Source organism: Schistocerca piceifrons, chromosome 1, assembly GCF_021461385.2.
Source record: "Schistocerca piceifrons isolate TAMUIC-IGC-003096 chromosome 1, iqSchPice1.1, whole genome shotgun sequence".
Classification (NCBI taxonomy): domain Eukaryota; kingdom Metazoa; phylum Arthropoda; class Insecta; order Orthoptera; family Acrididae; genus Schistocerca; species Schistocerca piceifrons.
This window is the reverse complement of record NC_060138.1, coordinates 452,579,895-452,595,167: the sequence shown is the minus strand read 5'-3', so window position 1 is coordinate 452,595,167 and position 15,273 is coordinate 452,579,895. Positions and strand designations below refer to the sequence as shown.

The 15,273-nt window shown below is 44.5% G+C and overlaps 1 protein-coding gene across 9 annotated transcripts in view; it reads right to left on the bottom strand.

Annotated features, from left to right (window-relative positions):
• LOC124792094 (kinase D-interacting substrate of 220 kDa) overlaps positions 1–15,273 on the bottom strand; it is a 389,808-nt gene that overhangs the window by 151,057 nt on the left and 223,478 nt on the right. For 6 of the 9 annotated variants that reach the window (XM_047257911.1, XM_047257912.1, XM_047257913.1 and 3 more), the window contains exon 1: positions 8,814–8,936. The exons of the other annotated variants lie outside the window; for them this stretch is intronic. In XM_047257911.1, coding sequence (XP_047113867.1) covers positions 8,814–8,936 — 123 coding nt within the window. Of the gene's footprint in view, positions 1–8,813; positions 8,937–15,273 lie in introns of those variants that run through there. 9 annotated transcript variants of the gene reach the window in all.

Genomic DNA, 15,273 nt, shown 5'->3' with positions numbered 1-15,273 from the left:
AGCGGCTCGCAGGCGTAGCCAAGTTCAGATGGTATGCAAACAGCACGACTCCGCAGAGAGCGTGTACCACTGAAGCTGCAGAAAAAACTCGCTATCTGCGTTCATCCGGCGGCGGTAGTCTCGCTATCCACAGCAGCATCATCCGTATTTGTTACGTTCCGAGCAAATGAACGGCGGGGCGCAGCCGCCGCTCGCACGCAGAATACGTGTGTACACACACGTATGCAGTAGGCGGTGGACGATGTAAGCACTCGGCTAGGTGTAGGTCGCGCCGGCCTCGCGCCGGTGTAGCTCGCGCCGGCCTGGCGCTGCTGTGGGGCGGCCTCACGGCTTCTCCACTGCCCTGGCAGCTAGCGGCGCTGTTGTGAGACCTATCGCTAACTGCACACTTCCGAGGCTTCAAGTCATGGTTGCTTCTTCAGTTCTGTCTCCTTCATCTCAAGCACGATGTTGCACCTGCTACAACAGTCTCTCCTCGCACTAACACACGCATCCAAACGGACACGTTTACGCTGATCAACAATCAAATATTTCTCGTGGAAACATATCTGAGGTCAAAGATCGCACATAAATGCCGTGCTGTGGAACACTACACACATCTCAGTCGATTTTTATGTGCAAACTGACAACCCCCGCACTGCCCGGGTATTAACTTTGCCAATGTTCTATTAAAAACGAAAACAAAAAACGATCTTTGTTTGTAGTGTACAGTTTTTCTACGCTGAGCGCAGCTGCTTTGCGCGTCTACAACGCGATTTGTAAACGTCTCTATGGCAACGCTGCTTCACAGCTCTACGGACGCCTATAGTTTTCGCCTACAGCCATTTGCGCTTCGCAGCTGAAAGCTATCAAAAGCGCTGCCAGGTGACAGGGATGTACCAAGTTGATTCGAGCACAGAAGTGTCTCAGCAGTAAACAATAATTAATGATTAAAACTTCATGCGTGTGGCGACATTTCTTTCACACATTTCAGTGTTTATGACGTCTTATTCCCTCAAATATGCGGCGTACAATGAAATATTTGTGTAGGTACATTCAGTGGCATATGCAGATACTGCTTGCGAAACGTGTTGCGAACAGAGTTAGTAGCAAAAAAGTATTAATTCTAAACTTGATGCACAGTGCGGCAGGTTTTCACGCATGCCAGTGTTTATGACTTCATATCTCCTGAACTATGATAGGTAACACAAAAATATCCCATTTTGTTACGATAATTCCTCGACATATTAAAAAACATAAAAACATCTATTACCACTAACAGGCATACAGATTTTATTATTTTTGTTATTTACATGTTATGCCATAGTCACGAAAAAGTTTTCGGTGATCCAGAGAAATATTTGCTTTATTATAATTCCAGTTCTGGATCACAGATAACAAACATTGTAATCCAAGACTGGAATTACAATAAACCAAAAAAATCATTATTTTTGTTGTTTCGTTGTTCAGGCCAAAGAATGGTTTAACGTAGTTCTCCACGATGGTCTATTCCCTGCAGGTACCTTCATTTCTGCATTACTACTGCAGCCTAAATTCATCTGCATCTGCTTACTGCAATCACATCTCGTTCTCTTCCTTCTAATATTCAGAGATACGCTCTTTCCTCCAATTCCAAATTAAAAAAAAATTCTCCTCTGTACGATTGAAAGCCTTTTTATTCGTTAATCTCTGGTTGGTTAGTTGTTTCGGAGGAGGGAACCAAACAGCGAGGTCATCGTTCCTTCCGGTTTAGGGAATGATGGGGAAGGAAGTTGGTTGGTTGGTTGTTTTGTGGAAGGAGACCACACAGCATGGCCATCTGTCTCACCGGATTTGGGAAGGATGGGGAGGGAAGTCGGCATGGCCTTTCAGAGGAACCATCCCGGCATTTGCCTGGAGTGATTTTGGGAAATCACGGGAAACCTAAACCAGGATGGCCGGACGCGGGATTGAACCGTCGTCCTCCCGAATGCGAGTCCAGTGTCTAACCACTGCGCCAGGGAAGGAAGTCGGCCGTGCACGTTCAAAGAAATCATACCATCATTTGCCTGAAGCGATTTAGGGAAATCACGGAAAACCTAATTCGGGATAGCCGGATGCGGGTTTGAATCTTCATCCTCCAAATGCGACACCAGCGTGCTAACCACTACGCTATCTAACTCGGTCGTTAATCTTTCTAGCCATCTTACCTTCAGCATTCTTCTCTATTCTCTTTTCGCCTGTTACGTTAACGGCCCACGTTTCGCTTCCATATACGGCTATACTGCAGACACTTTCAGAAAGGAATTCCAAATACAGATTTATATCAGATATTAAAAAATTTCTCCTTTGCATGAAATATTTCCTTGCTATCTTCAGTGTACATTTTAGATGCTGTTTACTTCTAGTAGCACCGTCAGTTATTTTGCATCGTAAGCAGCGAAACTCATCTACTACTTTTAGTAGCCCACTTCCTAATGTAATACCTCTGTCGTCACCTGATGAAATTCGATTACATTGTGTTACAATTTCTATCAATATTCACCTTTTAAACACTTCTCAAGGCATTATCCACTCTGTTCAACTGATCTTCTGAGCCATTTGCTGTCTCTGAGTTTGTCATTTCTTCTGACTGAACTTTATACACCCCTTTCTAAATTTCTCCTTAGTTTCCTTGACTGCTCGCTCCATGTAAATATGCTACTGCATTAGAAAACCCGATGATACCCAGCAGACCGAAACGTATTCTTATTGGGTATTTAACACAATTTATGTAAGTACTTAGAAGTGATGGGACTGGCCTGGGTCCGTTGTTTGTAAATCTGGTTTCGTAGCCTTATCAGGGACAGCTCTACAAGTTCTCCCTTGATCGTTTTGCTTACGTCTTGTCGGCTCGTCAAAACATGTTGGCCAAGACGCAGGGCGTGACGCGGCGTTTCGGTGACGCATCGCTGGTCTTCTGGACGTATGTCAAATCTCAGTTCCACATGGTAGAACACATACGAGCGCGTGACGCCCGTCCGTATTTAGGAGGTGGCGCGACAGACATCAGCTGCACTGCTGCACATGCACCCGGAAGTTGCAATACGTTACGGTCAACCTGTCTCGCATAGTGCGCGCATCGCGTAGAACTGGTACGGTTAACATACACACTGAAACTAACACGGGAATGCACATGATGTGCCTTTTTATGCTCTTGGTCTTCAGTCTGTTCTAGTTCATAAGCAGTTACTGTTAGCCACTGTGAGCATGTTAAGTGAGTTGAAACTTCCTGGCAGATTAAAACTGTGTGCCAGACCGAGACTTCTTTCAAGAGTGCTAGTCCTGCAAGGTTCGCAGGAGAGCTTCTGTAAGTTTGGAAGGTAGGAGACGAGGTACTGGCGGAAGTACAGCTGTGAGGACGGGGCGTGAATCGTGCTTGGCTCAGTTGGTAGAGCACTTCCCCACGAAAGGCAAAGGTCCCGAGTTCGAGTCTCGGCCCGGCACACAGTTTTAATCTGCCAGAAAGTTTCATATCAGCGCACACTCCGCTGCAGAGTGAAAATCTCATTCTTAAGTGAGTTGCTGTCAAACTCACAGCATAATGAAAATTTCCTTTGGCTCACAGGTCTGGAGCAGGTCTTCCGTGCGCCACTAACCCTACCTGGGGAAGGGGTGCTAAGTTTAACGCGCAATCGGAAAGACGGCGGCTCTTTATACCTTTGAGAGGTGAAGACTGGCTGAATAATTCCCTGATCCGGCCGGGATTCGATCCTGCGGCCTTTAGGTTTCCAGGGATGCGCTTTATGAAGTCACCAGGACCATAGCAAACTGTGTTTATAACAGCAGCGTGTGAGTGCGTAATAAGTTATTATACAAATTTGTTCCCGTATCACGGAAACTTATCTCCAGCTATGGACTGCTTTTCGAATCAGTATCTACACTGCAACCGCAGCACCTACTGGGAGTTTGTTATGGGAATTTCGATAGGTCATGTACTTTCTTCCTTGCAAATAACTTACGTCGTCCGAAAACGAATGATCAGTTTTCTATTCCAGCATGTAATTGCCAGTGGTCTACCCATGTATGCTACGTACTTTACAGTCCTTCTCCAACGTGCAAATTCCTTTTCGCTTACTGTTGCATATTAAAATATTTACGCCTTTGCAACTTCGTTGGTGTTTTCCCCACAGGCCCGTGGAAAATCCTCTGGCTGAGCTGTAGCTTTTCTGGTGGTCTTATTCTGATATGGAGAAAGCCCTATGTTAGCAACTAAAAGAAGGAAACAGTGAAAATGTAACAGAGTCAGGCCTCTTCGTTAAAGCGACTGCTCGTCAAAATCAGGAAATCCGTGTTTGAGTCCCGATGTGGCATTTTCGTTTTTCACGACATATTCAAAATATTTTTTGTTTCTTCGCACATAATAGAAGGTTTCCTCTGTGACGTTCGACTAATGTGTTTAGAACTACTTCGCTTACGACACCGCTGGGTGCGTGGTGGAACGTAGTGTGTGTCAAGTTTATATGACTGAACTAGACAGAAAGTCTATTCAACACGAGAAATATGAAGGCGAGAATCTGGGTCATTGGCACCATCTAACGATCTGACGGACAGAAGACCATCAGCAGAGGCACATATCCTCAGACCATTTTTAACAACGTCGACAGGCTTATCATGTAACTCAGGAGATTAGATTACAGTTTGGTAATGAGAAACTGTACTTCTCACGTTTTAGATGAAATTGCAGTTATGACAATTCATTACTGAAAATGATTTCAACCAACTGCCGCACTAATGAATTAGCCATAGGTTACGGAGGCGGGGAAGTGAGAAAAGAGATCAGTGTTTAACATCCCATCTTCATCTACATACATATTTCACAAGACACTATAAAGTGCATGGCGAAGGATACCATCTACCACTGCTAGTCACTCCCTTTCCTGTTCCACAGGCAAATGGAGCGAGGGAAAAAGAACTACATTATCTGTGTGCTTCCGTACGAGCCCTGATTTCCCTCATCTTTTCTTCGCGGCTCTTATGCGAGACGAATGTTGTTGGAAGTACGATTATTCTGCAGTCTGTCGCAAATTCCGGCTCTCTAAAATTTCTCGATAGGATCGCGAAAAGAACTTTTTGACTTCAGGGAGAACTTATTGCCTTCAGGAATTCCAAGCTGAGATTACGGGAATACTCGCATACCGAACCCATCTGTAAGACATCGATTACGAGGAATCTGAGTTTAAGGGAATAATCGCATACCGAACCCACCGGGAAGACGTCGACTATGAGGTAATTAGAGAAGAAAAGCGATCTCGAATTGGCAGGTAGTGGGGAAGGCAATCAGCCGTGTGCAATGACAGTAAAGGCGACGAGTAGTGGGCATGACGCAAAAACTGTGGAGCGCCAACCAACTGCTGCTTGGCCAAGCCCCGCCCAGGACGTAACACGTCACGTCACACAGCGATAGCTCCGGAGCCAATTTAATGTTTTCAGACCCTGACGCTCTGTTGACCGGAGAAGGGAAGGGCGAATCTCGCTCCGTCTCGCTTCTGCACATAACTTCTCTCCAAAATACTCGTGCACAGAAGTCTCACGAAAATACAGACGATTCGAGGATCTTTTTTACTGCAGTCTAGTAAGTGTGTGTAAGAAATGACAGAAGGCGAAGCGAATCCCTAATTTCACTGTTAAGTAATGATGTCATCCGCTGATCACGTGGCCGTATTACTGACAGCAACAGCGGTGACCTACCTTCAGCGGGTATACGTGATCTTGTTACAAACAAATCTGAATACATTTAAAAAACGATGAGAAGTGATACGCAAAAATGAAGTATTAATGGTACAGAACTGTGCTAGTGTCGCTAGTATCGTCACGGGATTTCTCTCTGTTGGTAGGAAATGGCCATCCCCAATTACTGAAGTAACTGCTGACGAAACTAGAAAGATAACACGTCAACAAACTGATGAAATAAATAGTGGGAGTGACAGCACGTACGGATATGGAATGGTATGAGGAGGTGAGAATAACCAATTTGAGCTTTATTTCATTGTAATAAATTGAGAAACTTGTGCGGTGTTCACAAAAGACGTTACTTACGAAAGACATCTACGACCTATCTACTGTAAGTATTTGTGGGCGTTGTGTGTCAATACCTAAAGTGTATAGAGATGGGTGGCAATAGTTTACTTTAATTCCAATGAGAATCTTACGTAAGTGTCTGAACATCTTGGCTGAACGACATTCAAAAAGGATGCTGAGTGTCTTGCAAAAAGAAAACAAATATCCACTGAAGAACGTAGGAAAATGCATCTCTCTTATAAGTTGCTCACGTACGAATCGCACAGTAAACGTTAAATGAGTTGCAGCGCACATTCGCTCGTAGAAGCAAATAACATTAAACACGAGATACAATGAGGGACAGTTCTGCCACGAGGTTCACAGCCTTCAGTCGTGTACAGTTTCCCATTTTATTACGAATACATCAAACGTTAGTGACGACTGGCGTATCGTCGTGTCCTCCTTAAAAACAGTGAAATGGTTTGCGGTATTTTTCACGTCGAAGGGTCCCAATTCGTTGATATTTTCAGTAGCTCATTCCTTATTTGATAAGACCATCACTATTCCCAATTTATGTTAACTCAATAGCTCTGGTGCCCAATTCGAAAAGCAAGAACTTAAGTGCACGCTTCAGGATACGCGCAATCTTAATTCGCAAATCCACCGTGCTGTGCAATTGTATATGGATTGGTAATAGGACGGGAGAACCTGTAGACCGACACACTTCCAGTGTTACATGTCTGGCTGAGAGTCACAGAGAAGCTCTCACAATATCCTGGAAAACTTCCCCTCTTTAACGACATAACGAGGCGGGTTTAGCCTATTGCGATAAGCGTTCGGCAACGCCAATAGTCGCATTCCCCCCGTCTGCTGGAACACCATTCCGAGCTGATTTCTGCACGTAAATCGGACTTAAAAATGCCAGTGACAGACGTGTACGCGGTTTTCTCCATTTATTTTACGAGGAACTACTATGCTGCGTTCACGATGCAGCTATTTGTAAGAAGTAAAATAAGCATCGTATTTGGGAACGACAACCGGATTTGAAGTCTTCGGAAATTTTCCTAACAGAATCAGCCCAATGCGGAAATAATTACCGAATTGCGTTGGTCAAATCTGGTTTAACGCCGTCTGCAATAACCCGGCTGCAGACGTAACATTATGTATTAACTAGAAGACTAGAGACCTAACGAGGGCGTTACACGATCTTTTTAGTCTACCACGTTTTCCAAGGATTTCGTTAAATATACCTGCTTCAGTAACGATCGAATACTACGTAGAATAGTCGCGAAACAGATGCATGTTTCGACTGTGTTCCTTGTTCGATTCTGAATACGCACATTCGTTTCGACTGAAATACGTTCATCAGTTCAATTGGTTCAAATGGCTCTGAGCACCATGGAACTTAACATCTGAGATCATCAGTCCCCTAGAATTTAGAGTTGCTTAAACCTAACTAACCTAGGACATCACACACATCCATGCCCGAGGCAGGATTCGAACTTGCGTGCGTAGCGGTCGCGCGGTTCCACATTGAAGCGCCTAGGACCGCTCGGCCAAACCGGCCGGCCCTATGTTCATCCGTCATTAGTTAGAAAAACACTTTACGATATATAAGAAAGTTCATCTTGTAATGGTTCTTTATTTACGTGACCATTACGGCACTCCAACCCCAGTTCTCGATACCAGTAATATCGTACCACTTTTCTGCGAAGTAACAGACATATTTTTGTGACAATATTCACATTTGGTTTGGCGCGAATGCGCACAGAGCAGTCTTTGTTTCACTTTGCAGAACTTAAGTTGTTATTTCGCTTTATAAAAGAACAGTCAAGTGTTGTGTTTGGTTAAAGTGGAAATTAAATATATGAAGATTGATACACAACTGTTTTCTTGATGATGTGACAATTAAGAAGAAGTATATTTGAATTTACAAGAAGTTTAATAAAAATGTGGATCGTGAACACAAAGTCAAAAATTATTTCTACCATACCATTGTTATGCTCTGGGATTGTTTGATCATTAAGAATTTCCTGAAAAACGCATTTGTTAGATCTTCAAATATTGCTAAAATACAGACCTGTACCTTCTAGCATTTAAAGTGAAATCACCCTAGAATCAACAAGATGAGCCATACAAAACTTCGACGAAATCTACGTGGGAATCCATTCAAGATAAGTGCCAAAATTAATGACTTTTCTACAGTGACTTCATTATTTCCATTCTGACGATACCATCCACAGTCAATAACTTTGTTGTTGCCCGATAAAGCCAACGTGTGCTGCGTGAGCAACATTATTAATCTGATTTCTAACCCACTTTGCAAGTGGTGGTACTGTTCGAACCTTCACGTTTTTACCTACACTCCTTAAGGACACTTTTTGACTGTATGAGAACAATAAACAACGAAGGAAAACTGCACGTATGATTTAATGACGCATTTCCAGAACGCACAGTCTGTACTTAAGACCAACGTTCCTTTATAGCGGAAATCTTGGACATGCCGATACCAGCCGCCTGCTTCACGTAATAAAGCTGGCGCTCATAAACAACTCACCTAAATATAATATGCCAGAAATATGCCCCGTAAGAAGGATTACTGTTACTCTCGTGAAAATACGTTCACTGCCTTCGGCGGCTCACAAGCAGACTGCGACAACCCAATCTAAACTAGACCTTGGACTCAGCTACAGATCAATATGTTACTATTACGTATTGGTAAGTTCAATCCACCCCAATGAAATATATGCTCCCACGCACACTGCCAGCGTCATTTCGCCACGACGAGGACGCAGAGGGAAGAGGCGGTGCAGTACCTGTCCCTTGGCGGGGGCGGCGGCGCGCAGGACGCAGTAGTGGGTGAAGAAGCTGCCGTAGGAGCGCGGGCAGCGCGGCAGCACGGGCACCAGCTCGAGCGCGGACGGGCCCTTGTCGGCCATCGCTGCCTGCGGACTGGACGCCCGGCGCGCCGACGGCCGCTGCCGGCTTATCTCGCGCGTCACCCGTAATCTCCCTCCGCTCTCCTCTCCTAGACAGCCTACAGCCGTGCACCAGCTCCTCCCCCGCAGGACACCAATAACAACCGGAGCGTGGACCAGTCCGATGCGATGAGGGCAATACGTACAGCTCCACAGTCACGTAATAAATGCCGTGAGCACGTCCTGTCGACAGAGCGCTGCCGACCGACCGCTGAGCTAGCTACCCTCTACAAAATTCATCACTGAATGTCAGTACTGCAGCGCTGTCACGACTATTTAGATTTAGGTAAGCTTTTGACAATGTTGACTGGTATACACTACATCTACACCTACATCCACACTCCGCAATCCACCTGACGGTGTGTGGCGGAGGGTACCTTGAGTACCTCTATCGGTTCTTCCTTCTATTCCAGTCTCGTATTGTTCGTGGAAAGAAGGATTGTCGGTATGCTTCTGTGTGGGCTCTAATCTCTCTGATTTTATCCTCATGGTCTCTTCGCGAGATATACGTAGGAGAGAGCAATATACTGCTTGACTCTTCGGTGAAGGTATGTTCTCGAAACTTCAACATAAGCCCGTACCGAGCTACTGAGCGTCTCTCCTGCAGAGTCTTCCACTGGAGTTTATCTATCATCTCCGTAACGATTTCGCGATTACTAACTGATCTTGTAACGAAGCGCGCTGCTCTCCGTTGGATCTTCTCTATCTCTTCTATCAACCCTATCTGGTCCGGATCTCACATTGCTGAGCAGAATTCAAGCAGTGGGCGAACAAGCGTACTGTAACCTACTTCCTTTGTTTTCGGATTGCGTTTCCTTAGGATTCTTCCAATGAATCTCAGTCTGGCATCTGCTTTACCGACGATCAACTTCATATGATCATTCCATTTTAAATCACTCCTAATGCGTACTCCCAGATAATTTATGGAATTAACTGCTTCCAGCTTCTGGCCTGCTATTTTGTAGCTAAATGATAAGGGATCTATCTTTCTATGTATTCGCAGCACATTACACTTGTCTACATTGAGATTCAATTGCCATTCCCTGCACCATGCGTCAATTCGCTGCAGATCCTCCTGCATTTCAGTACAATTTTCCATTGTTACAACCTCTCGATACACCACAGCATCATCTGCAAAAAGCCTCAGTGAACTTCCGATGTCATCCACCAGGTCATTTATGTGTATTTTTAATAGCAACGGTCCGATGACACTCCCCTGCGGCACACCTGAAATCACTCTTACTTCGGAAGACTTCTCTCCATTGAGAATGACATGCTGCGTTCTGTTATCTAGGAACTCTTCAATCCAATCACACAATTGGTCTGATAGTCCATATGCTCTTACTTTGTTCATTAAACGACTGTGGGGAACTGTATCGAACGCCTTGCGGAAGTCAAGAAACACTGCATCTACCTGTGAACCCGTGTCTATGGCCCTCTGAGTCTCGTGGCCGAATAGCGCGAGCTGGGTTTCACACGACCGTCTTTTTCGAAACCCATGCTGATTCCTACAGAGTAGATTTCTAGTCTCCAGAGAAGTCATTATACTCGAACATAATACGTGTTCCAAAACACTGTAGGGAATCCCGAAGGTAGCGCGGATAAAATACAGGGAATGGACGGTTATTTGCAAGTGATACAGCCGGCCGAAGTGGCCGTGCGGTTAAAGGCGCTGCAGTCTGGAACCGCAAGACCGCTACGGTCGCAGGTTCGAATCCTGCCTCGGGCATGGATGTTTGTGATGTCCTTAGGTTAGTTAGGTTTAACTAGTTCTAAGTTCTAGGGGACTAATGACCTCAGCAGTTGAGTCCCATAGTGCTCAGAGCCATTTGATTTTTTTGCAAGTGATACAGAAGCCAGACTGCAGTTATGCGGTACAAAGGGATTAAAGACGTCAGCTGCCAGTGGGCATTGATTTATATCAATGGGGAAAGTTGAAAATTTGTGCCCGACCGGATTTGTAACCCGAGTCTTCTGCTGACTAGGCAGATGCATTGAGCACTAAGCTGTCTGGACACAGTGATCACCACAAGCGTACAGCCAACTCACCACGCCTCCCGTCAGACCCAAATTCTCAACTTACACTACGCACTGTTGATTGGCTGGTTGATTTGGGGGAGGGGACCAAACAGCGACGTCATCGGTCCCATCGGATTAGCGAAGGATGGAGAAGGAAGTCGGCCGTGTCCCTTCAAAGGAACGATCCCGGCATTTGCCTGAAGCGATTTAGGGAAATCACGGATCATGATATACCGGACGCGGGTTTGAACCGTCGTCCTCCCTCCTCCCGAATGCGAGTCCAGTGCACTAAACTCGCTCGTTCGCACTGTCGATGTTGCTCATTAGCGTCATTACTTGCGGAATCTCGCCGATTTCCACGAGATATCGAGTTTGGTGTGCATCTGCGCTAGCGGGATCATTGGCCGTATCTCCGCGTATATATAACGTTAACAGTGAGGGGTTTTGAAAGAAGTTCAGGGAGAAGCAACAAAAACTTTTAGCTCTGGCGATTACATTGCAATTATATCAGATAGCACACGACTCGAAAGGGCAGTTGAACAGAGTGGACAGTGTACTCAAAAAGAGGGTGTAATATGAACATTAACAAAACCAAAACAACGGTAACTGAATGTAGTCGAATTACATAGCGTTTTGCGAAGACAATTATATTAGGAAATAGAGTCATTAAAGAAAAAAGTACTTAAGATAATAAAATTCGGATCTTCCTACACGCTGACCGCTCGACTACGATGATTACGTTATTTCTTACTTAACTTCACAAAATACTGAACCAAATTAACGGTCCCAGATCCGGAGACTGACCCCCCATCCATCCACCACCCGCACACAAGATCAGGCTACTGAACAATCAATATTGTATAACGTTAATTCATATTATTATTACCGAGCGAGGTGGCACAGTGATTAGCACACAGGTCTCGCATTCGAGAGGACGCCCATCCTAATTTAGGTTATCCGTGATTTTCCTAAATCGCTTCAGGCAAATGGCGGGATGGCTCATCTGAAAGGGCACGATAGATTTCTTTCCCATCCTTCCCTAAACCGGTGGGACCGATGACCTCGCTGTTCGGTCTCCTCCCCCTCGCCCCCCCCCCCCATCAACCAACACATTATTATTATTATTATTATTATTATTATTATAACCAACCAAAACGCTATATATACAAATAATTTGTTTATATACAGAGTGAAAGACGGCAGAAAAGCGATCAAAACGAGCGGTAAACATTGTACACGGTTTGCTGACGATATCAGGAATTTTAGCACATTCTGAAAAGGCCATGAACTCTCCGACGTTTCGGACAACCACAAACTGAAAATACATCGAAACTAAACTAAAACAATGGTGATAGATAAATTGAACGTACAAGTTACGACAAACATTGAGGTACGAAATAAACTACTGGTGCAAGTAAGTAAGTTTTGCTACTCGGGAAGTATATGAACTCATGACAACTGAAATAAGAGTAATTCATTAACAAGCAACCACCTCAATACGGAAACACGAACGAAATTCATCAATAGACTTATTGCCACCATTTCAAGCTGTATTTGTGAAGGGTGGACTCTGCAGAAACAAGGAAACAGAAGATTGGAACCACTGGCGATGCGAGTATTGAAAAGAGCCACAAACACATCTTGGAATGAAAGAAAATCCATCGAAAAAATGCTAAAAGAAATCGAAGAGCTAAGCACAATGATTAAAGCGATATAGAAAAAAAAGCAGATTAGTTGGGCCACCTAACCCAACATCACAGCTTCATAAGAAATATCTTAGAAGGGAAAATCCTTGGGAAAAATCGGTACGAAGCCCCAGACCATTCAGATTACAAATTGCTTTCGGTGGAATGAATTACAGCAACTACAACAAAACAGAAAAAACGGCGACGTACAGAGAAGGGCGCCCACGTCATCAAGGTGCTGCCTTTGGTGTCTGATGATAATTACCCATAGTAATTTTAGTTTATAACAAAGACAACAGGTCACGTCAAAAGTGTCCGGACACCAATATGAAATGCAGAAATGACCATTATCACGAGGAACGGACCATGAGGAGGAGAGCATTGTGTTGGCAGTAAGAAACCAGTATTAGGAGTTGAGTGACTTCGAAAGCGGCCAAGTGTTTGGACGTCACCTCAGTAACAGACCATTCATCAGGGACACTGCAACGCTTCTTAAGCTGCCCAAGTCGACTGACTGTGATGTGATGTGATGTGATGTGATTGCGAAGTGGAAACGTGGAGGAGCAACCACTGATAAACCAAGACCAGACAGACCTCAAGCACTGATGGACAGGGACCATCTAGCAATTCGGAGAGTGGTTGTACAAAATTGCATGAAATCTCCGGAAGGAATGACTCGTCAGTCCCAAAGTGCTATAAGCAGACCAACTAGCACAATGGCTGTGTGTTGGGAGTTAAAAAGAGTGGACTACAATGGTCGAGCACATTCCTTTAGTCAGCGTTAATGATGCGATGTAAAGAGTGACGCCAATGGACAGTGGATGAGTGGAAACGGGCGATTTCGAATGAAGAATCACGCTATACCCTGTGGAAATCCGACGGAAATTTTCGGGTTGTCGACTGCCTCGAGAACGTACCTGCCATCATGTGTAATGTCAACAGTGAAGTACGACGGAGGTGGCGTTACCATTATGGCGGCGTTTTACGACGTTAGTGTTTGGTCCCTTTACTGCGCTTAAATTTTCTCCACACAGAGATCATTAGACGCGAAGCACTACCTCAGCTGAAAAAAAAAAAAATTAAAAAATGGAAGAATAAAGGGGGCCATATTAAGGGCCGACCGCGGACGTTCAGATGAAGCGATTCTGGGAAATCACCATCATCAATGTCGATTTCATCATCACTGTCGGCGTCAATGATGCTCAAATACACTCTTGCTGTTTCTCTGTTGTATAATGTTACTTCCCTAGCCTCCCTCTCTCATGGGACCGATGATAAAATCTTAAACTGTAACTGAGCGGTACGTGGAGGATTACTCGCGAGTCTTCTTTTACAATAATAGTGATTTAATAAGGCAATAAAGTAATATAGTTAGCAGTTACAAAGTAATCTTGGATTCCCAACGCTCCGTGTGGTACTTAATGAATATGAACGTTATTAAGGCACCTCAAACTGGTACTAGGATATCGAAGGCCGCACAGTACATAATGCAGATTAAATTGAAGAAATATTTTTAATAAGAAAAATTAAGAGCGTTTAGTCCATCTTTTCCTAGAAAGAATCCTGTAGCGGTAAGTTTGAAAGATGCCTGCTTTTTTTACGGATCGCTTCATGACCTCCAACTCTTTTATAACGTAGTAGCCTCGTACTGCATTTACGACGGCATCTCTCAACACGATAACCTCAGCATCTACGTGGAAACGGGGCCACCTATAATTACACTGGTGTATCCGCTATCATACTGCCGGGATTTCCAACAGAGACTCATCCCAGCGCAAAGCAAATCCTGATACACGGGCGTGTCGATCCCTAGTACTAATTTCTTCTACGTGCATTCTGATCACACACAACAGAATATCTGATCACATTCTACTTCTAGAAAAGTCGTCGTCGCAAAAAAAAGTTTCCTGGTACTATTATTCGAAAATACTCGACTTGGGTAGTGGCTTTAATTCGATTACAACGTAACTTTTTCCTCTACAATATTTTGGAAAATAACGCAGAATCGCATCCCGGTCAGTTTCCACGTAAACATGTTAACGTGTGTCCCAGAGCCACATCTGAAACACTCTTGAAGAGTAATACTCATCTCCGTCGCTCGGGACCCTACGGCTCAAGCGATCTTCTGACTTTTACGTGCACATCCTTCTCGTAATTCAATGACAGCCTGAAAATTTATGAGCGCGAGATAACATCGGAAAGACGTAAACAGGGATGTAAATCAGCCCCTACTGGTCTAACACGTGTCGCTGATAGACTACGCGTACCTCAGCCTCCAGTTCACTCCATGTGAACACGAATTCTACAGAACGAGTTTTACTTTTTTCCTCCACCTGACTATCCCCAGTGTGTTGATAACGGGTAGGTTAAATATGTCGTGCGCGTCCGTTGTGTGAGATACCATATAAATTTCACTTTCATCTAAGCCTTAACCGTAGTTGTGGGTCCAGTGCACCATGTTCAGTTTTTGAATGTGTGTGAAAAACGTAACGGGGGCCACAGCTCCCCCCGGCGCTCCACCTCAAACTTTTAGGTACCTTCCGGCACTAAGTTGAAAATCACATGTCTGACAGGCGTGTTTCACTCACGGTTCC